The sequence below is a fragment of the Plectropomus leopardus genome, chromosome 16 (genome assembly GCF_026936395.1).
Source record: "Plectropomus leopardus strain MGB_pleo_1.0 chromosome 16, ASM2693639v1, whole genome shotgun sequence".
In the NCBI taxonomy this organism is placed as follows: Eukaryota; Metazoa; Chordata; class Actinopteri; order Perciformes; family Serranidae; genus Plectropomus; species Plectropomus leopardus.
Window position 1 is genome coordinate 9,608,709 of NC_142191.1, and position 20,734 is coordinate 9,629,442.

At 40.3% G+C, this 20,734-nt stretch overlaps 1 protein-coding gene across 1 annotated transcript in view; it reads left to right on the forward strand.

Moving 5' to 3' along the window:
• nbas (NBAS subunit of NRZ tethering complex) overlaps positions 1-20,734 on the forward strand; it is a 221,937-nt gene that overhangs the window by 133,063 nt on the left and 68,140 nt on the right. Inside the window, exons 44-46 of the mRNA XM_042503247.2 lie at positions 6,513-6,763; positions 12,466-12,806; positions 15,906-16,130. Coding sequence (XP_042359181.2) covers positions 6,513-6,763; positions 12,466-12,806; positions 15,906-16,130 — 817 coding nt within the window. The remainder of the gene's footprint in view (positions 1-6,512; positions 6,764-12,465; positions 12,807-15,905; positions 16,131-20,734) is intronic.

Genomic DNA, 20,734 nt, shown 5'->3' on the forward strand with positions numbered 1-20,734 from the left:
GACCTAAAATCCTAGAAATGTCCCAAAATCCTAGAAACATTTTTGGCGCTGCTGCAGCTGCCCCCCTGGCCTCTTTTATTTTTGCAAAACTGGCCCCCAAGCTAATCAAGTTTAGTATCTGCTGTAGACCCGGTTTGAAATATTCTCTCCAGTTATCTGCTGACATCCCTTGTTACATCAGAAATCGTCAGTGTTACACACCATACAGTCATGACTTTTTTGGCTTCCCACGTGGTAAAACAATATGACTGAATGGTCTTTAAACACTGCTGGTTGATAAGCACTTTACAGCTCCGAGCTGATAATGTACTACATCACTAGATCAATATAAAGCACCCCAAGAAGCCTAATTATTCTCTTTCTGTAGTTCCTGCACTGCCAGAATCCAAATACTTGCTGCTAAGACCCCTAAAACAACTTAGCTACTTCCTTATTTAAAATCAACTTCATTTGAAACCTTACTTCTACTTTGCTCAGTCTAACCTTCCAGGGACCTTGTGGCATGCAAATTATATCAATACTTTAAGAACATTGTGAACTGCAGTCACCCCAACCACAGCAAAATTCCCTCTCCTTCCTCTGTCACTGCAGTTTCACCTTCACTGTTTTATCCTAACAGGGCTCTTCTTTCCTGTCATGCATCCCCTGTATTTTGATTTTACAAAATATAATTTATTAGGAAAGGGGCTGATTGTTGATTTTCAATATCAGGTCATTTCTAGAAGCAAGACTTTTGTTTTTGGCATATGCATGAGTGCACTAACATGCCACTAGCTGTTAAGCTGAGTAAAAATGCATGCTGTTATTTGTGTCATACTGTTTGAGACATTCTACATTTAATTAATTCAGATATTTTCCTCTCATTACTCGCTGTGTGTTCATATGAGTGTGCTTAGCATGCTAATAAGCTTTGCTGCCCAGGGTAAAAAACAAACAAACAAAAAAAACATTCAGTAGGAATGAGGATCATGCTTTTGCTTCACACAGGTTAGTAGCCATACATTCAGCTGCTGTTTGTCCTGATGCTTTGGGATTATCGATGTGCTGTCCTCTCTGCAAGGTTTGAGCCCTGAGCATGACCATGACCTGGAGCATGACCATAAGCAGGCTTCTCAGAGTCATTGGGGAGAACTGGGGAGAGCAGGACATGGACTGACAAACACGACTGCATAACCTTGAGTGACGGTTTCCAATGTACAAAAGCTGTACTTCAGACTGAGTTGAAACGGGGGCTATTGCGTGGCACTTTGGCAATCCGGCTTGACACATCAGACAAAGCAGTCGGCCCACTTATGCCATCAGGCCATGCAACCTGCTGTTTCTAACTACCACATGCTGCATTGAATAAGCTCGTTTTTGAAAATTAAATACATACTATATAAAAGACGATTAACTGAAATGGATTGAGAGTGATTATACTCACATCATGTAGGTGAAAGGCTATCAAAAGACAGCCTGAATGAAAAGAGGTGACGCCTGCACACTTACAACATACCACACGTTTCATAAAGACAACAATTCGGTCTTGGATCTTCATGGGGTCAGAAAGTTTTTATAGGTGGAAACCACATCTATATTCATACATAATACGTACCAGAAGGCTGAGCTCTATAATGGCAGGTATGGTTTACCATCTAAACCAAGGTGATAAAAAAGTTGATAATAAACAATTCAGTAAAGTACGCAGACGGAAAAAAAAAGACAAAAACCATATTTAAAACTATCGAACAAAGATCTTTATTTATAAAACATCACATTCATCTTCCCATATATCAGTCTGCATCACCTGTATTCAAAAATATATTTTATTAATTTTTTTACATTTATTAAATCAGAGGCATAACAGAAGAAATCTTGAATGATGAATTAATAATGTTCAAGCTGTAGACTCATATTAGAGTTGAGGTTTTTTTTTTAAATGGAGCCCTCTAAATGTCAATTTGGCAGCTATAATCAATATTTTTATTAAGCCTCTCAGCGTTTATGCATTACCCGCGATGTGATTAAGTGCTCTCTTGCATTAAAGAGAGTGGTGTCATGAATAACAGTAGTCAGTTAGTTAGTTCACTTGTTAGTTTTGATTTCTGTGTCATGCCATTTCTGGCCCATCCCATATGGGATTGCAAGACACCATCACAATACAAGGCATGTTTCATCCAGTTTTACAGATATCGACAAAAGAAAAAGTAGGCACACAAATAATATATTAATTTTACAGATCTACAGCTTGTTTTCTCATCTTTCTTGCTTTCTCCAGATAATGAGCTAATCTAAATGTTTCATAAGTGAATAACCACCTTAATCTCTGTGCATAATGCATATACTAAATCAATATCTGTTCTTATGTTACTAAACAAAAAAATGCGCAGTTCCACGTAAAAACAGCGGTAGAAAACAAATTGTATTCTGAATTTGTTTTCTATATCAGCATATCGGTATAGATTTTACAATACTGCTCCTAAATAACGGTCCAGCTCCAAAACTATAAAATCACTTTTTTTCTCCACTTTCATGTTAGCGGTGGAGCTCCAGACACGTATCTCCTGTGCAGCTCTATGAAATCTTCATATCTCGATGTCCGTGAAATTGTCTTTTGTTTATCTCTGACCCTCCATAATAACATTGCCGCAAACGATGACTGATAAGCTTTACACTGGTGAGACAGTGGAAGAATTTTAATGTATCCTAGCAACGCGTGCGCTGCTCGGCAACAGCTGTAGTTGCTGCGGATTCACGTGAATGTGCATAGCTAAGACCAGGCATAGTTAAGACTAGGCTTACGCTTGGTTGGTGCAACTGTCCTAAAGTCTGTTCTTGAGATTAGTCTTAACAATGGCCGACTGAGCAGTTGGGACCAGTCTCAGTTTAAGACCAGTTGGTGCAATCAGCTCCTTGCACTTGAGTTACATGTTCTGTATACTGTATGACTCTTTCAGGGTTGCTTGTGTGTTTGCAGATGTTATGTAAGGACTTAGTGTTGTTGTGTGTTTGTTTTGTGTGTGTAAATGTGCAAAAGGCTGCAAAATATTGCCTCACAATGAAAAACTGAACCAGTTGTATGCCTCTTATTGTCAATTTCTAAGTGCTATTGTCTTGTGCAGCACAAAAACACTTTAACAAGCCCCCCCGCTGGACAGTCATTTGTAAACAAATTATCAGCACCGATTTTAAAATAAAAGAAAAATTACAGCTGTCGTAAATTCAAACAATGACGTGCTGAATGATCATCACCGCTCCACTAAAGGCCCCATAGAGTTTGATTCTGGCTGTCAGATTACCACAGCAATGAAATATGCTGAATATGAGAAGCCTGTTTCTGTTTGGACATGGTGGAAGAGACAAGAAAAAAATATGGTAATGCAAGATGGGGAAGGAAAATACAGAGGACGCTGCGCCGTATTAAATCGGTTCCTTGCCGTGGCTTTTGAAAACGAACAAGAAAAGATTGTAATGAGAAGCTCCTGATTTTACAGCCACATGAACACAACAGAGATAGAGCGCTGGGATTGTGTTGTGTACAGAGAGAAAACACCGGCGAGTGGCAAAGCACGCGTGCAGCAGATAAAACTATCAGCGGGGACAAAGAGATGCTGAAAGCTGCGGAGAGAAGAGAGGAGGTGCTCACAACCTTAGAAAAAAAAAAAAAAAAAAAGAGGCGCCTAAACACTTTTCTGTCGCTGGATAGAGAAGAAAGACAAAGAGGAGATGACAGGCCGGCTTTGAAGAACTACAGTAACACACTTAGCTGAAGCGTAGTCTGACATGAACACCGGGCGCCATTCACAGCTGTGTGTACGTCTGCCTGTGTGCACTTGCCAAAGAAAACTTTTAACACCCCTCAAACAGGCCTACCTGGACAGTTTGTCGCCATTGTTCTCTCGCCTTGGTGCTTTCAGGAGTTAACATGATTAAATAATGAAACATCACACTTTGATAGGGCTGCCTGTGGAAAAGAGAGTTAGTTGCTCTGTTGACTCGGGTTTTATTAGAGCCCCTGTTGTGAGCATGATTAGTGTTATTTACATTATCGGGCTTATTGTCAGCTGCCTCCATGCTGCCGCCGCTGTCTATGTTTTTTTCATTAGCGAAAGCCTCCCAGCGAGCTCAGATGCAGAGCCCCGAGGAAACATTGTCCTCTTTGATGTCGTCCCGTTCTAACAGATAAACAGTCTCGCACAAACACACTCCCGGACAGCCGCAGATTGCTCAGAGCCCCTCGGTGACTACCAGCAACTCTCTTTGCCTTTTCATTCTCTGTATCTTCACTTGTTTAACCTTTGTTTTGCGTCTCTCTGAGGTTTTTCCTTCTTTCCCGACTCTCCTCTCTCTGGTGTTTTGCTTGTGTTCTTTTCACTTGTCCTCTCATCCTTTAGACCACCTGCTGCTGCTAACTGTGAGTTCTGTGGCAAAACATTTTTTTGTTTTTTTTGTCAAAGCAAAGCGTGCACAAGTTGTTTGCAACTTAAACAAATGGCTGGATAAGTTTCCAAACACAGATGTTTTCCACCCCATCACATTCTTTCTCTCATTCACATTTTGTCCCAACTGTTTTTATGTCAGCGCTGACCAAGTTCTTAAACATATTCTCACTGGTAATCTACGAAATCCTCCTCTTTTTTTTTCTTCGAGGGGCTGTATCTTTGGTGATAAGCCTGTGTGCTGTCTCTGCACTGCTGTCTTCAAATGCTACTCTGGGAACAAATCTTCTCCAGTGCTGATCGTCTTCCTCCTTTGATTTTCTTGCTGATGAAACTTGGGTTTTTGTCAGTTTTGCTGTTTGCTCTTATCTGTTACAGGCATGGTGGTTATCGCTGCGTATGTGAACAACTTAGTTCTTAATTTGTTTTGTTGTTGTTTTTATCAAACAAACCGCTTATTCTGATGCCAGAAAAGAACTGTTTAGTGTTTTATATCTTGTGTACCAATGGATATATTTTCCGTGGAGAAAACATATCTCACACAGCAGGTGTTTACAGCAGGAAATGTGAAAGCTTTGAGTTTTTGATTAGCTGTGTTATTGTTGAGTGTTTATAATACCATGAAAACTTTATGGATTATAGGGATGCACTGATTGTGAAATTTTGGACCGATGTCCAAACTGTGATCGATGTTCAAAATAACAATTTGGATAATAGCTAAATAGTTGTTTATTTTGTATTCTTCCTTATAAAAATGGACTTTTAAAAATCCTTTCATCCTTCATTACACAACCTTTGAGCACAAATCCAGCCATACACATTTATGAAACAACTTTTAAAATAACCTTCTTTCACATAAAAAAGCATTTTTTAAAATGATTTAAAAGCCTTTTAAATATATATCCAACTTTCCTCACCAATGCCTATTTCACATCACAGTCTTTTTTTTTCTTTTAACAACTGTATTTATTCAAGTTTCTTGGTATAAAATACATTTTGCAAAACTATTTTGAACACATCATGAGAACATTATGTTACCTTCACCCAATACTCCTTTTTACTGAATAGATCTTGAACACATCATAATGCTACCTCTGGCCACTGCTGCCAACTAGCTAATGTTAACTATCTGTCCTCTTACCGATTTCACCATGGATTGTTGTAGAATCATTTGGGCAAAATTAAAATGCATCTCCCGATGTGTCAGTAGTGAGTTTCCTACATCCCCTCACACCAAATGTGTCCTGGGAAAGATCTCTGTTCATCCCTTGCATGTTTTCTTTCATCGTGGGACGAGGGGATGCTGTTAGTCTCGAGCCCTGCTTTTTAGCCTCCACAAAATCGATATGACGCAGCGAAAAACATTGACCACTGCCATTGGTGAACGTCCTCTTATTTGCCAATAGGTCGATGACAGTCCACAAGGCAAATTTCAGCCAATAGGATGTGTGGCTGATAAATTGGTGCATCTCTAGTGGACTATTACATTCCTTGTAAGATTGAACCTTTCAAACTAAAAAGTCAAAATACGCGTCAAAATTTTTTTTCCCAAAGATGTTTTCTGTCATTTTAGGTATATCTTATCACCTTGATGTTTGTGAAAGTATTCTTTTTCCTGATAAGTTTGGTTTAAATTAATTATTTGATGCTATAACAAGGGGATTTGACAACATGATTGAAGGCTGTGTGTGTCAGATGAGTTTCTGATGGTGGCAGCCGTATCTCAGATATTTCTAGTTCAATTCTGTAGTGGGAGGAAGTGGAAACACGTTGTCCATCTTTATATACAGTCATTATATACAATATAATAATGTCTGTGTGTGAAGATTGTGACAGTCTCTTAGACACATCTTTCAACCATCTTCAAAATCTGTTTTTTCTTTTCAACATTAACCAGCCTAGCACATAGCGTATCTAAGTATAACATGAAAGGGGAAAGTTGACAGAGGTTCTGTGGGAGCTGGCTCAACTCTTATTGGAGCACAAGCAAAAAGAGGCAGGACTTAGGAAGGCTTATTTGTCTAGAACTTTTAGTTACATACATTCATGGTTTTATTTCGTCTCATTTGTTCCCTTCTCCCCTTTCTTTTCCAGTCTTTCCACCAAGGACATTGAAACTCGGAGCGAGTCCCTTGGCCTGTTTGGCACTCTGAAATGTAACCCTGAGGCTTTCTACAGCCACATGACCAAGTACGTTCTGCCCTCTGTGGAGGGAACTGACCAGGCCCGCCTGCTCTACTACTACACCTTACTCGACGCTGCAGGCTGCGAGCCTTACGTCACCACCACAATCAAGCCAGAGTCCCATGTCAAACTGCTCAAGAAGCTTCGAGCTGTTGCCAACGGTGAGACAGGTTTTTTTTCTCTGTCATTGTAATGCAGATCGCATAACTACTGCATAAGTAGTAGATGGTTTACAAGAAGGAAAAAGGGCATGGATAATATGCCTGTTGTTCTTACAAAAGACAGAGATTTGAGGATTGGAGTGGTCAAGAAGTGATCAGAAATGTAACTGGGAGCAAGGTCATGTAGTGCCTTAAATGAAATCAACAGGATACAGAATACAGGATATAGTTTATTCTAAATTTTTCAGGAAGCCAATGCAATAATAGGGGTAATGTGGTGACTAATGGCTAGCTCTAGTTTATAGCCTGGCAGCTGCACTTTGAACCACCTGTAAATGAGAAGCTTGCAACAGTTTGACTGATGCATGTGTAAAAGGGAATTACAGTAATAAAAATGGGAGAAAATGAAAGTTTGAATAATAGTTAAAGATCCATAGAGGACAGGATGTGTCCTATATTTACAATATTTCTTAGAAAAAGAAAACAGTACTGGACAAGCTTAGTAACATAATGGTTTAAAGTCAAACACTGGCCAGAGATGATACCATGATTCATACCAGTACATTTGATATTTGAGTCAAATGGGCCAATAAACTGAGCACCTGCAGTGGCGAAATTGTCAAGACCAACTAAAAGAATTTCTTTGTGGTTAGGGCTTCACTTGAGGAAATTAAGATATGTCCAGTCTTTGGTGGTGGTTAAGTAATCATGGAAGAAAATAAGTTTATTAAGGTTATTGGGCTAGGCTGAGAAATAGATGTGTGTCATTGGCATAAAAGCAATATGAAGCATCTTCAAAGAGGCTGAAGAAATGACACAGAGAAAACCTGTTCAATAAAAAGAGGATTGATCCAAGGACAGACCCCGGAGGGACTCCGCACAATATGGGGAGCTGAAGAGGATACATAATTGTTGATACAAACATTGAATTATCTCTTTGTAAAATAAGAATGAGTTGTTAGTGTGTCTGTGCAATGTCATGGACATGGCAGGAGAACAGGTAAACAGTAGACAGCAGTAGAAACAGAGGTCTCTGAAAACTTTGCACTGGTTTCTCCTCTTTATAATTCTCGTGCTTTTTCAGTCTCTCTTTCTAACTCGGTGCAGACTAATTCAGATCGGTGTTTTAGTTCTGCTTAGGAGGAGCCGGATGGTAATTCATGCTGATTGGAGCAGCAGGCGATAAAAACACGTGTCTATTCCAGAGTCATTTGGCCTGGGTTGAATGACGATCATATGCATTCTCATTGCGCTAAAAGGCCAAATATTAGCAGTTTTTTTTGTGCAATGCAAATGAGGCTCAAGCTTGATGGGCCAAGAAACCCCAAAACAAAACGACAACGGCTGACTAGTTCCAATGGTGTGGGACACAAAAACTAGATCACGAACACTTAGCAACAGCTCAACATTGACCAATGACAGACTGACGGTCTGGTGTGTCAGGGCCCTTCGTAATGCCAACTCAGTACTATTTTTGCAAAAAGTAACCCTTTGACCCAATAGAGGTAGTTTGAATCTAAGATCAGATTTACTTAGACTTATTTATCCATCTTATTCATTAAAAATACACACATTTCTTATTCTATCATCTATGAAAGAGCTACTGTATGTTTCATAAGTGAAGGAATTCCTTTACTTTTGCTGAATAAATTCCCAGCTTAGAAAAAACGTAGTATTTCTAATGCAACAGAATTGACAGGAGCAATGCTGCTAAGAAAATGTGCAGAAAAAGCCTATGACTCCAAAGGTTAATGAGGTCTATTATTGGTGCAAAATCTGCTACAAGCATTTTATGTCAAGAAATCAAGTCCCAAAATCCCTCTTGACATGATTGATGACTCACATACAGATGCTGACATTCCTTCAAGGTGGCAGATAACCTCAAGTCACTGACTGTCATGTAAAGTCTTTCAAAAATACAACAGCTGAATGGCTAAACTTGTGGCAAATTTCTGGTACCAATTCTTGTATTTTTCTGAAAGGGATAAATGAAATAGACTCGATGAAATACTGCTCTTATCTCTACCTCATCTTTTCTTTTGTCTTACTCAATTTTACTCTTCCAGCTCTAATGTCAGTTTCAAAAATAGAAAAGCACCAGGATTGACACAAACAAAACTATTCACATTTACCTGTAAACGACAAAGGAAGCAATCCACCTCTGTATTAAATGTCAATCTACCAAACACGCTAAGCCTCCGAAACAGCAGCAGAATGGCAGTAAGATGCTGTTTCCACTTAGATTCCTGTGGCAGCACCCTCTCCAAGGACGTCATGTCCAGGTTGTAGTGTGTCACCGGTTCAGCGGTCCGGTTAGAGTGCTCAAACTTTGTTGTGTACGGGTGGAGGTGGTGTCACTTCTGGATGAAGTTCAGTAAAGGTCAGCCGGGTGTCAGCTGTGCTTTCACGCCTCACTTCCTCCCCTCTGCTCCTGATAACACCACAGCTTTTACCGCTGACACATGTCTCTGTTTAACACACATACACAAAACACATACACGCACTTCTTTGAGTTATTTTGACATAAATGAAGAAAAATGCACTTTAAGCTCACACTGCCACAGTGAAATTTAGTTTCCCCCGCACACAATTAACACATGACTTCACCAGTTTAGGGACTGACTTTTTAACCCTTAGTTCACTGTTTCCCAACAGTACCAGACACTTTGTCCAGATTTTGTGATTTTGTTGGTTTACACATTAGATAAATCACCACAAATTTAGTTTTATTTCACAAAATGTATACAACACCTTGGCTTTGAACACAATGAAAAAAAACAATAAATAGCACTGAATCCAAAAGAATGCATATTATTGCTTCATGATCAATGATGATCAGATCAAATAATACCAAAAACAAGATAACAATTAAGCAGCAGGAAAAATAGAAAAAATAGGAGCCCTGTAATAGAAATTCAAAATAAAACTTGTTTTTTTACAAACTTGACCTGTTTGGGAGTCACTTGCTGTCTATTCAGAATTACACACTTACAATGGAAATGCAAAAGGACGCAGCATCATTTGGCTCAGCGTGGCCATTAGCACTTATGGAAAAAAGGCATTTGATGCTCTTATTAGAGTCGCATGTACACGGCTTCATGAGGAGAAATCCAAAGCTTGCAGGAAGCTGCAATGCCAGGTATGGTTGCTGAGCTGTGATTTGACAGTTTCTGTTTGGGGGAGGAGTTTCGCAAACTGTCATTTGTGCAACTGCCGTAAAAAGGAAACTTCTGAATACACATGAGCACCCACACATACTGTATATACAAACACACATGCTACCAAAGGGATTTATACCTAGGTAGTGCCATATCTGCTTAATTTGTGACATTAACACTTACAAACTAACACTGTCTCTCTCTTTCACACACACATTCACAAATACTGCTAAAACTTAACGCACACATTCATACTCTTGTTGCAAAATTGACACACAGGCTGTTCTCGTGTCTCCGGGGCCACCAACTTTCTAGTAATTCCAACTCTAAAGACACAATCGCACTCCAAATGACTCATTTGCAGTCGTGAACAGACACATGCGAGTTAACACACGCACTTAGGAGGCACTGGGATAATGTAGAGACAGGTGGTGTTTGTCCAATATTCATCACAGTTTCAGACACAGTACCAGGTGACTGTCTGAGCAGGCTCTCCTGAGGAAGCCTATGAGATGCTGCTCGGGGCGCGGAAGAGACGGAAACAGGAGTGGGTGGGGCAGGGACAAAACAGACAGAGTACATGTGTAAGTGCATGTAACTCTCATCTGTGCTTTAAGTGTACGTCTGGGCCTGTCTGAAAGTAGTGTGTGTGCGTGCAGGGTTTTATATTTGTGTGTGTGTATTTGTGCGTGAGGGATTCCGAGCAGCGTTGACGGAGCCCTCCCCACAGGCAGACCAGTGTTAAATATTTAAAGTCCAGACAGGCTGTGGTGTTGCCACAGTAATGTGTCTGACTGATAACGCTGGAGACCAGGAGCACGCCACTCGCTCTCTCTCTGTCACACACACACGCACACACAGCCCTTCAGTGGTAGGAGACAGACAAACTTTGCATGCGGACAGACTTTCACGCACAAGCTATTTGTGTTGTCTACATCAACCTTTTACTCTCTTTTGTGCGTTTTTCTGCAAATTTCCGCCATGTAATGGAATATTGAACAACCTCGGCAATTCAAATAACTGTAATTATCCCGTTGTGCTGCACAGTTAGTACATATTGTATGTGAATGCAGTAGTAAAGTAGCACTTTCTGAACAGTGAAGTGTCGGATTTGCAAGTAGTTTGGATGCTGGTTCTTCTCACACAATGCAACAATTTATTTCTGCCTCAGCAGCTTAACACATATGTGCTAATGCTGCATGCAAAATGCCTGAAAATACCTTTTATCTTTTAATGTATGTTTTTTAAAAAGTCCAATGTGTAGGATTTTAAAGGAGAAATTGAAGGATTTTCTTTCTTGTTTAATCACCTGAAAATAAGTATCGTCATGTTTTCATTACCTTTAAATGAGTCATTTATATCTACATAGGAAGCACTGCTATGTTACTAGTTAAGCCAAAAAAAGGACAAACCATGAACGTTATTGCATCGGCCACTATAGTTGGCAGGCCCTGCACTACAAGAGGGTCTAAAAAAAAATTTGTAACGTGAAACTGTTTTATTCAGTGGTTTTCACCAGTTTGAAATACCAAATGTTTGTTTTAGAGAGGAAGAGACTTCTGTGGATAATTTGTCATCAGGTCAAAACCTCCTAAACATTTGTATCTTAAGTAATCAGAGATAAAAGGTGAGCACATATTCGTAGGTGCCGTAGCTTCAGAGAAACACAAATTTGTAACGTGAAACGTGTTTGTTTTGGGGAAGACAAGACTTACTGATAAAAATCTCCTAAACAATGCAAACTGAGGGGATTTTAACCAGAAGAGTTTCAGCTGGTTGCAAATTCCCATTACTAGTTGCCACCAAATCCCCTTAAATATTAATTGTAAATCTCAAAATAAAAGCTGTCCTTATGTAATCGTTTTTCATCTTGTTAAACCTTTGAATATTTCCTTTTAGAAAACATTGAACAGGTGAGCCACAGAGGGTCGTATACAAGGACAATGAGGGGGACTCCAAGTGTACTTTTCATTTTTGCACATACACGCTTAGTGCACTATGAGTACGAGTGCTGGGTGAAGTGGGAAGCACACTGTCAGATGTATTTTATTATTCAGGGTGTCTGCAGGTCCTTACAAAGTCTTAAAGTTCAGATGAAACTGCATTTCGTAGTATCTAGCTTCAGTATTGTGATGTATTTCTGAGTGAGACAGAATAGGCGGCCGTGGTATAACATTTGGAGGAATACACTTTGATTGTTGAAAAGTGGGCATGTCATATCAGTGAGGCCCCAACAGGATTGTAGTATCCATCAGGGGGAGAGAGATACTAAGTCCATTGTAAGCCCCATGTTACATTAGTTACTTCCACTTTTAGTTGACGTAAATAGACAGTGACCGATTGCCGATTATCTTTACATTGTAGCCTGTTTTGGTGCTGCTTCTGCAGTGTTCTTTTGCAATACTGGACCAATTTTTAAAACTGTTGTTCCCATTACTCACTGAGACACAAAAACATGATACAAAAAAGGGTCCAGGTTGGAAAAGACAGTAGTTTCCCTTTAACAAAGTCATGTTTCTAAAAATTCAACCATCTCCTCTGCAGGTTTGAACTACCGGAAACTGACTGATGAATCGTTAGATCCACTGGTTACTCTACAACCAGTTCTGACCAGTCAGAACGTACTGTCCATCTCCAAACTTGCTAATCGGCTGCCTGTGCTTGGTGGTGGAGGGGCAACGGTCTCTCCCAGTGCAGTCCATGCAGTATGGCTGCAGAAGCTGTTCTGGAAAGGAGACCCCCAGTTGCTGAAGAGACCCCCACAGAACGACCAAGACTACCTCCATGCCTACGACACCTGCAGCAAATACCTGGACAGGCTGGTCCCGGCTGACGCCATCGACTTCCTGGATGGCATCACCTTCTCACCTGATGCAGCGGAACATGTAAGCCTAAATTTGATCTATTAATAGTGATTTTTGTGTATTTAATTTTTTCATGCCTCAGCACTGGCAAAAACCGTGGCAAGAGACATATTTTCAGGTTGTCTGTTTGTCCCATTCTCGTGTACCAATATTTTAAGGACACCTTGAGGTAATTTGTTCGAGTTTGGCACAAATGTTCACTTGGACTACACAATTAGATTTTGATGGTCATAGGTTAAAAGTCATTGTGACTTCATGTGTGTCATTCTTGTGAACGCAACATCTCAAGAATTCCTTGACGGATTTTTTTTTTCAATTTTGGCACAAACGTCCTCTGGACTCAAGAATGAACTGATTCTAGTGATCGAAGGTCAGAATTCAAGGTCACTGTCACCTCATAAAACATGTTTTTGGCAATAACTCAAGAATTTATATGTTAATTATTGAACAGTTTTACACAAATGTCTCATAGGATCAAACGATGGAGCATTTACATTTTACGTACAAAAAGTCAAAGGTCAGCTTCACTGTGACATCATAACATTCAACCAAAACACTTTTACTCAGCGTCATAACTCACAAACAGAAGGGGAGACATTTGGTCAGATACTGAATTAGTAATACAATCTTGGTTTCCCACCTGAAAACTGGTTGTATAGATCTCCTGTGCTGCTGGGGAAATATGTGTGTGAAGCATCCATGTTTTCACAGGCATGGATGTTAGCTGTAACTGCAACTTGACGTGTTTGCAGAGGCATACAACTGCAAGGTGGAAATTCTAATTACCCGCTGAAATCCAGCCATCTTTATTATATGATATGAATTACTGAATACTAGACAGAAAAGAGGAAATACATTATGATACAGAACAGTGTGTTGAAGGCTCAGACAGGAGCTGGTGGGAGTTGGGCAGAGTGACAATTTGTAATTGCAGCACAGAAGGTAGTTGGTTCCAGGCAGCCACCCAGACAGGATTCATATTGTCTTAAAGGAAGGATTGCAGGGATTCCCAATCTTCCATAAAACTGTCACATTCCTCACACTGTGCCCCTCATTGTCTGACCGTCCGTCTCTCATGCCCCCCCTTTGGCTCAATTTTTGAAGTGTCAAAAGCCCTTTACTAATTTCAAATACATTATTCTGTTCACATTCACACTGTGTCGCCGCAAAGCACATACCGGTCATGATTTATAAAAGAAATTATAAAATTGCACAAGAAATGTCAGCCACATAATTACAGCACTCTGAAAAATTGTCTTGCAGGGGACTTAAAGTTCCTCAGCACACCTTATCAATAGTAGCCCACTGTTTTTCTCTCTTCACACTGGCACACTGCCATCCCCCCTCTCCAGACCTTCCACTTTTGTCATATGCACCCTCTCTTTCCCCGCAACTCCGCAAGAGCTAATTGATCCCTCTCTACTTCCGAGCCAATTAAACTCCAATTCCCAGCAGGCACTCTTTTCCCACTGTGCTTTTTAACATGCAGATTACCTCTCAGAAACCCACTGTCTACTTCCTCTTCTTTCACCATCCTCTTTTCTGCTTTTTGAACCCTCAAAGGGAAAATTTTGACCCCTCTCACCGTTAGGAGTCTGACCTTTCACATCCCCATTGCCCCCCATGATGGGTTGATCCATTTTTAACAGACCCAATGGGTGAGATGGGTGGCTGGGACTTATCTTACCTCCTTTCGGATATATATTTTGAAGAGAAACAGAGTGTTGGCATTTCCCCCCCTCTGAAGTATTGATCTTAAATAGCCTCTTTAGTGGAAGCATCCTCCCTTTCTTCACCTCCAGCCTCTTTTGAAACCAAGCAGCCACCTGCAGGGCTGAAAATGAAGCCAATGTAGAATTGCCACCTGAGGCTGGCTACAGAAGTGTCAGTCCCCATGTTAAAATGTCTAACTTTACAGCAGAAATGTGTAAAGCGTGGTACAGACATTGGTTTTGATCTCCATAGCGAGTTTCCCTGTTCATGACAACTGTACAATGAATGAATTTTTATATAACTCACCTGATTAAATGTTATTGAGGTCTTATGTTATGCATAATTAAGGGCAGAGCCACTTTGAGTGACAGGTGGGTGCTGTCCACTGACAAATCGCTACCACAGGGACAATTTTTGTTAGGTAACGTAACCATGGTGTAACCCCAGATTCACTGAGTATAGGTGTAGGCGCAGCTGTTGATATTTCAGTGTTACAGGTAATGAAATTGTAATATTTTGGTCACCTGTTCAGTGTTTCTTTGTACAAAAAAGACACTCTAAGATGTTCAGTTTTTCCTGTAAGTACATTTTGTTTGAATTTTGTTTACTGGTTATTCTTAATTAACATTAGCATTATCACAGTTAAAACCATTGCCGTAAATGCGCCATGCTAACTAAGCAAGCAGGTAATGGTAGTTTTTAATACTTTTATCTAATCCTCTACCCACACACACATAAAACAACAGATTAGGCACACGCACTCACGAATGCATATACACACTTATAACCTTAAAAGAAATTGTACAGGTTTGTCAGGAAACTCAGTTTGAGTGATCATCCTGTCCTAGCAGAGAGAAGCGCTGTCACTCTGAGTCAAGATATCTAGCAAAAGCAGAATGAGTAGCATGTGTCTGAGGTAGGTGGAAATGTGAAGTTGGATGATTTTTAAATGTCTTCTCGGTGTGTGAGTGTGTGTGTGGGGGGCTTGTCGGCGCCTGTGTGCTGCCATGCAAGAGAGTAAAACCTCTTGCAGCCAAAGGCTCTCTCTTCTCCCCATGAATGGTTAACCTGCTCTCACTGAATAGAATCAATTACAGCAGGCTGGCAGCTATGATCTCACTCACACACACACACACATACACATACACACACACACACACACGCACGCACGCACATGCACACACACACACGCCACTCAAGTTCCTGGAGGTATTTTGGTGCATATATATTGGTTTATACCTGCCTCTCTTCAACATGTTAAGTTTGAAATTACTATACATAACTTGTGCACCCCTCTTTCCTGCTCTCCGCTCAATTCGACCCCCAACCTCACCCCAATTTGCTCCCCTTATCCCATCCCTCCTCCTCCTCATTCTGTTCCTTCCATCCACCCTATTCCGTCTCCAGCTGAGCATCCAGGCGAGGTCAGAGGTGATAAAGCGAGCCACCAAAGCCCTTCGCCAGCTGGGCGAGAAGAGCCGGAAGAGGGGAGGCGATGGTAGCAATGAGCAGGAAGGGACGGACCCAGCAGGGATGACTTATGATGAGGCTCTAACGCACCTGCAGCAATCACAGGCCCACCTGGACACTCTGAGCCATGCCTTCATTCTGTCACTCAAAGACAGCCAGCAGGTAAACCCCATCTGCCACACTCTCAAGCCGTTTCATGTTTTATGAGTGAGATGAGAAATGTGTGGGAAATGATCGGAAAAGTGAACACGCAAAGTAGTGTGGACATAGACGCCCAAATCGTTCACAGAGTTCAAAGCTTTAAAGGAATGCTTCAACCCTCTTTTGACCAATGGTGTATCAAAAAATTACCCTGTGTTGCACTGAATGCATGAAGAAAACGTTTTTTCTTGCCTTTGGTGAATTAAGAATCCAAAAAGAGAGAAAAGTCATCATGACTTGAAGTCATAGGGGATCACATTTAACAACAGCAAAACAATTTCAAAACATCTATTTACATATCTCACACAACTCATGCAATATAATCCAATATAGTCTCATATATCCAGTCAGTACCTCCCAAACAGCCCACTCCTATGTTCTCCTCAAAGCCAGACTTCACTGACAAAAACATGAATTTTATCTCGCTGAATTCAGGAGCTGCTGATCTACCGCTGCCTCAATCAGCTAGTTTGATTGTGTTATTGTCACATACTGTTTGGGTTGCAACAGTATGAGACTTTCACGGTTTCACTCAACAGTTTCAGAAAATATTTATCACGTTATCACAGAATAATTATTATTATCAGTTACAATGACCCGTAGAGGAATGAAAACATATGTTTTTTAGTTATGCAAACATTTTATCACAATAATTGAAACATGAATCCTTTTTCAAAATGAAAGTATGTGTAAAAAGTCGGTTATTTTGTTTTTCTTTTTGTTGATTTGAAGGTAAATTGACCCAATAGACTTTCTCTGAAACTCTTTTGATTAAGTGACTTGTTCACATTCTTTGACACAGACACACACTCTTGATCTCTAATCTTATTCCCCTGCCTGATCATAGGGTCACCTTTCGTTGGACATAGAGATTGTGTCTGGCTGTACTTTGTTTGGGCTTTTGTGTGTGTGTGTGTGTGTGTTGTATATTCCCAGGTTGGTTCTGCTCGACTAAGCTCTTCCCAGCCTCACTGGGACCAGTCAAGGATACAGTATATTAATGTAAATCTATGGGCTGCTGTTTGAAATGAGCCCTGCCATATGGCTGTATATGCAGTACGTACACCACGCTGTATCTCATTAAGCAAAGTCACACTGACTTGCCCCACTGTCACCTCCCCTAGCTGTGTGTCTACGTGTGTGTGCACATAATGAACGTGGGGCCACAGAGAGGGGACCTTATGATATGGAAAGCTGAGTGTTGCTGTGCGACCATTATACACCCATGAAAACTGATCATTTCTAACCCTCAAAATGTGCAAGTTTATAATATTTAGCCTCAGTTTTATGTGTGTTTAAAATCAGATACAAGCAATACTACAAGGCGCGCATACACACACACACACACACACACACACACACACACACACACACACACACACACACAGAGTAAACTCTACAATGTGACTTCACTTCTACTGGTGGAGCAAGTGATTATATCCTTGGAGATAGATAAAAAGGATATAAGAACCAGGAAAGGGCAGATAGGTAGAGAAAGATAGATAGAAGGAGCCCTGTAGGCTCTGTTTGGCTATACTGTGGTCATTTATCAAGTGTACGTGACCAGCTGCTGGGAATAATAGTGGATCGTACAGGAATTCACCACAGGCGCCTTGACCTGCCATGAGGACAGCAAATTACACACTGCGGATATTGTAAAGTAGTTAGTACAGTTCTTCTTTGTGGAGCCTCCTCATCTTTCTTTGATATTATGTAAAGTGAATCAGATACTGTAGAGTATATAAACCCTGTCCATGATGATAACTCACAATAGTGCTGTAGCATGCAAAATTACCACCATTGTTTTTAAAAAATAACGATCTCTCTGTGCATTTTTCTCCTTAATGCAATAACAAAAATACAGAGATGACAAGAAATTAGGGAGGAGATGGATGGGAAATGACATGCAACATCAAGACTGGATGCAAACTGGGGACATTAGTGTTTATCGTTGGCACTTTAACCCCTGTACCACCAGCGCACCCTAAAATGACCACCAAAAACAATTTCTATTTGGTGTATGGTTGTTATTATTATTATGTATTTTTTTGTGAAATATGGTGATAATCCAACAAGTGAAAACAAGACATAATGAGACATAGAATGAAATTTAAGACAGCAAAACAAAACAATAAAAAACAAACAGGGGTCAAGCACAGGCTTAAAATTGTGTGTATACAGGCAATGTAGTAAAAAAAACAACAAAAAACCCCCCCAAAAAACTGAGATATGGCAAAAATGTGTATGCAGATAAATGAGTGTGTGTGTGTGTATGTGTGTAAGATCAGGATGATGTGCGTTTGTAGGTTGGATAGTTATAAAAATGGATTTTATTCACACACAACTGCACATAAACTGCATGCACATAGTTTTATAGGTATATCATGGTGTAATTATTTCAAAAAGAAAGAAAAAAGAAAGAGAAAAAATATGTTATTATTGTAATTAATTAATAATGACATTATACATTATGGTACCAAATTTAAGTCTTTTGTCATGCCAACAACACCTAGAGAAGGAAGCAGCCAAGTGGCATCTTGATTAGACGCCCAAACCACCTCTTTGAGCTCCTCTGAGTTAAACCAGCCACCCTGTGGAGAAGCCTCATATCTGCCACTTGTATCCTGAATCACTCTCAGTGTCTCTAAACTTGCGAGCACAAGAAAGGATTGGAACAGAGTATTGGGAGCTGAGTTTTGAAGCCCAGCTCTGTCTCCACACAGCCCAGTCACAGGGATAAAATGTTGGCATTGTGCATTTCTGCAAACCACAGATATGTTACAGTTGTGCTCCTCATCCTGCAGCAGGTACTCCCACACACTTGTACTGAAAATGTTCATATTTCCATGGTCTCAAACTTGACTCACAGACTATATCATCATCAGCTGCAAAAAAGTGCTGCTACACAAATGTTACCCAACATAACAGTCTTCAGATAGGCCTTGATATTCTGCCTATGAATGTAATATATAGACTATAAAAATAATGTACATAGCCATCGGGACATCACTTATTGGTTTTTGCATTCTATGGCTGTTGTGGTTAGGGAGCCATTAAACGATCCAAGCAATCTCAAACAGACACCAACATTTTTTGCTTTTATATTTCACATGATGTACAACAAAGACTGTTGCTAGGAACTGGCTCTCTCAGGCATGATGCAGCTGGTGTTATTGCATCGCATTACTCTTCAAAAGCTGAGCGGATCATCTGGAAATTTTGAATACACAATTCCTTTGTGAAATCGTGGACTATCACCTCCCAGATATCCCTCATATTTGGCCGCTCCAACGTATAAGGTGCTTGCCTTTCCATTATCACTGGCATAAGACATCTAAGTCACCTTCAATTGGAAATAATGACGGCCAGTGCGATTACTGCAATAGAAATAAACCTTCTAATGATTTGAACATCCATCACCATGCTTCTTGTTATCATGAGAGGAGAAGTCGCAACATCACTCAATGGAAACACAGTCATTTTAGTTTTGTGCAAAACTGTAACGGAAACCTTCCTCATAAAAGCTCCCTCATTGAAATGTTGGTTGGAGAAATTTAGTGCTCTCAGTTTTCTAAGTTTTCCAGCTTTGATATACCTGAGACCAAAATGATACATGACACAGCAACACCTGTCCTTGTTTTTGTGTTTCCCTTGGCAGACAACAAAAGTACAGCAGCTATACATTACCAGCACCACTGTGCATCCAGTTTCTTGAAAACCTGTCACACCCCCAGGTTTTCTCTTTTGTGACTACAACAGCTGCAGATTTTTTTTTTGCGTTTCCCCACTGATATTTGTCCATTATTTATTGTGGAGTTGCCCCTACCAACCAACCTTAGAAGTCCTGTATCTCAAGCTCAAGAGGGACCATTACTGTCAACAAGACCGTTCTTGGGTTCCCGCAATGACAAGCACTTTCTGACCACAGCTCTTTGCAGCGGCTATTAACATAGAGAGTTTTAACAGGATGTATTCTGACACCATATACTTGGGTGAAATGTTTACCCAAAGGCGAGAGTTCTGCAGATGGAGAATCTAAAATCTGTGATTTCACAGAGAGAAAAAAACCAAACATCATTGAAAATGGAAAATTATTTATGCTGAAAAGACCACTTAACGCATGGTTTGTTAATGATAATTATGGCATGCAAGCATCTGCTGTGTTGTGTGGTTTACTCATATAACCTGTTGTTAGACAGTGATGCTACTTGCAGTCCTATTGATGCAGAACATGTCAAGATACAACCACGACAGCAGTACATGCTTCTGTCAGACAAAAAACAATTTTAACTCACCTATTATGCCTTATCATAACCCACAGCTCGATAATACTTCAACGAGAACAGTCCTCATTAACTTGCCAATGTCCAGGCAATCTAAAGTCAGTGAAATATTTAGTCCAAACATATTGTTATATCCAAAGATAACCACAGACTGCCGTTACATCATTTCAGATGCTCATATTTCTCCACATACTGCCCTTAATATCTCCACAGGGCTCCCATGGTCATGGAAAACCGTGAGAAATCATGGAATTTTACATTATCCAGACCTGGATGTACAAA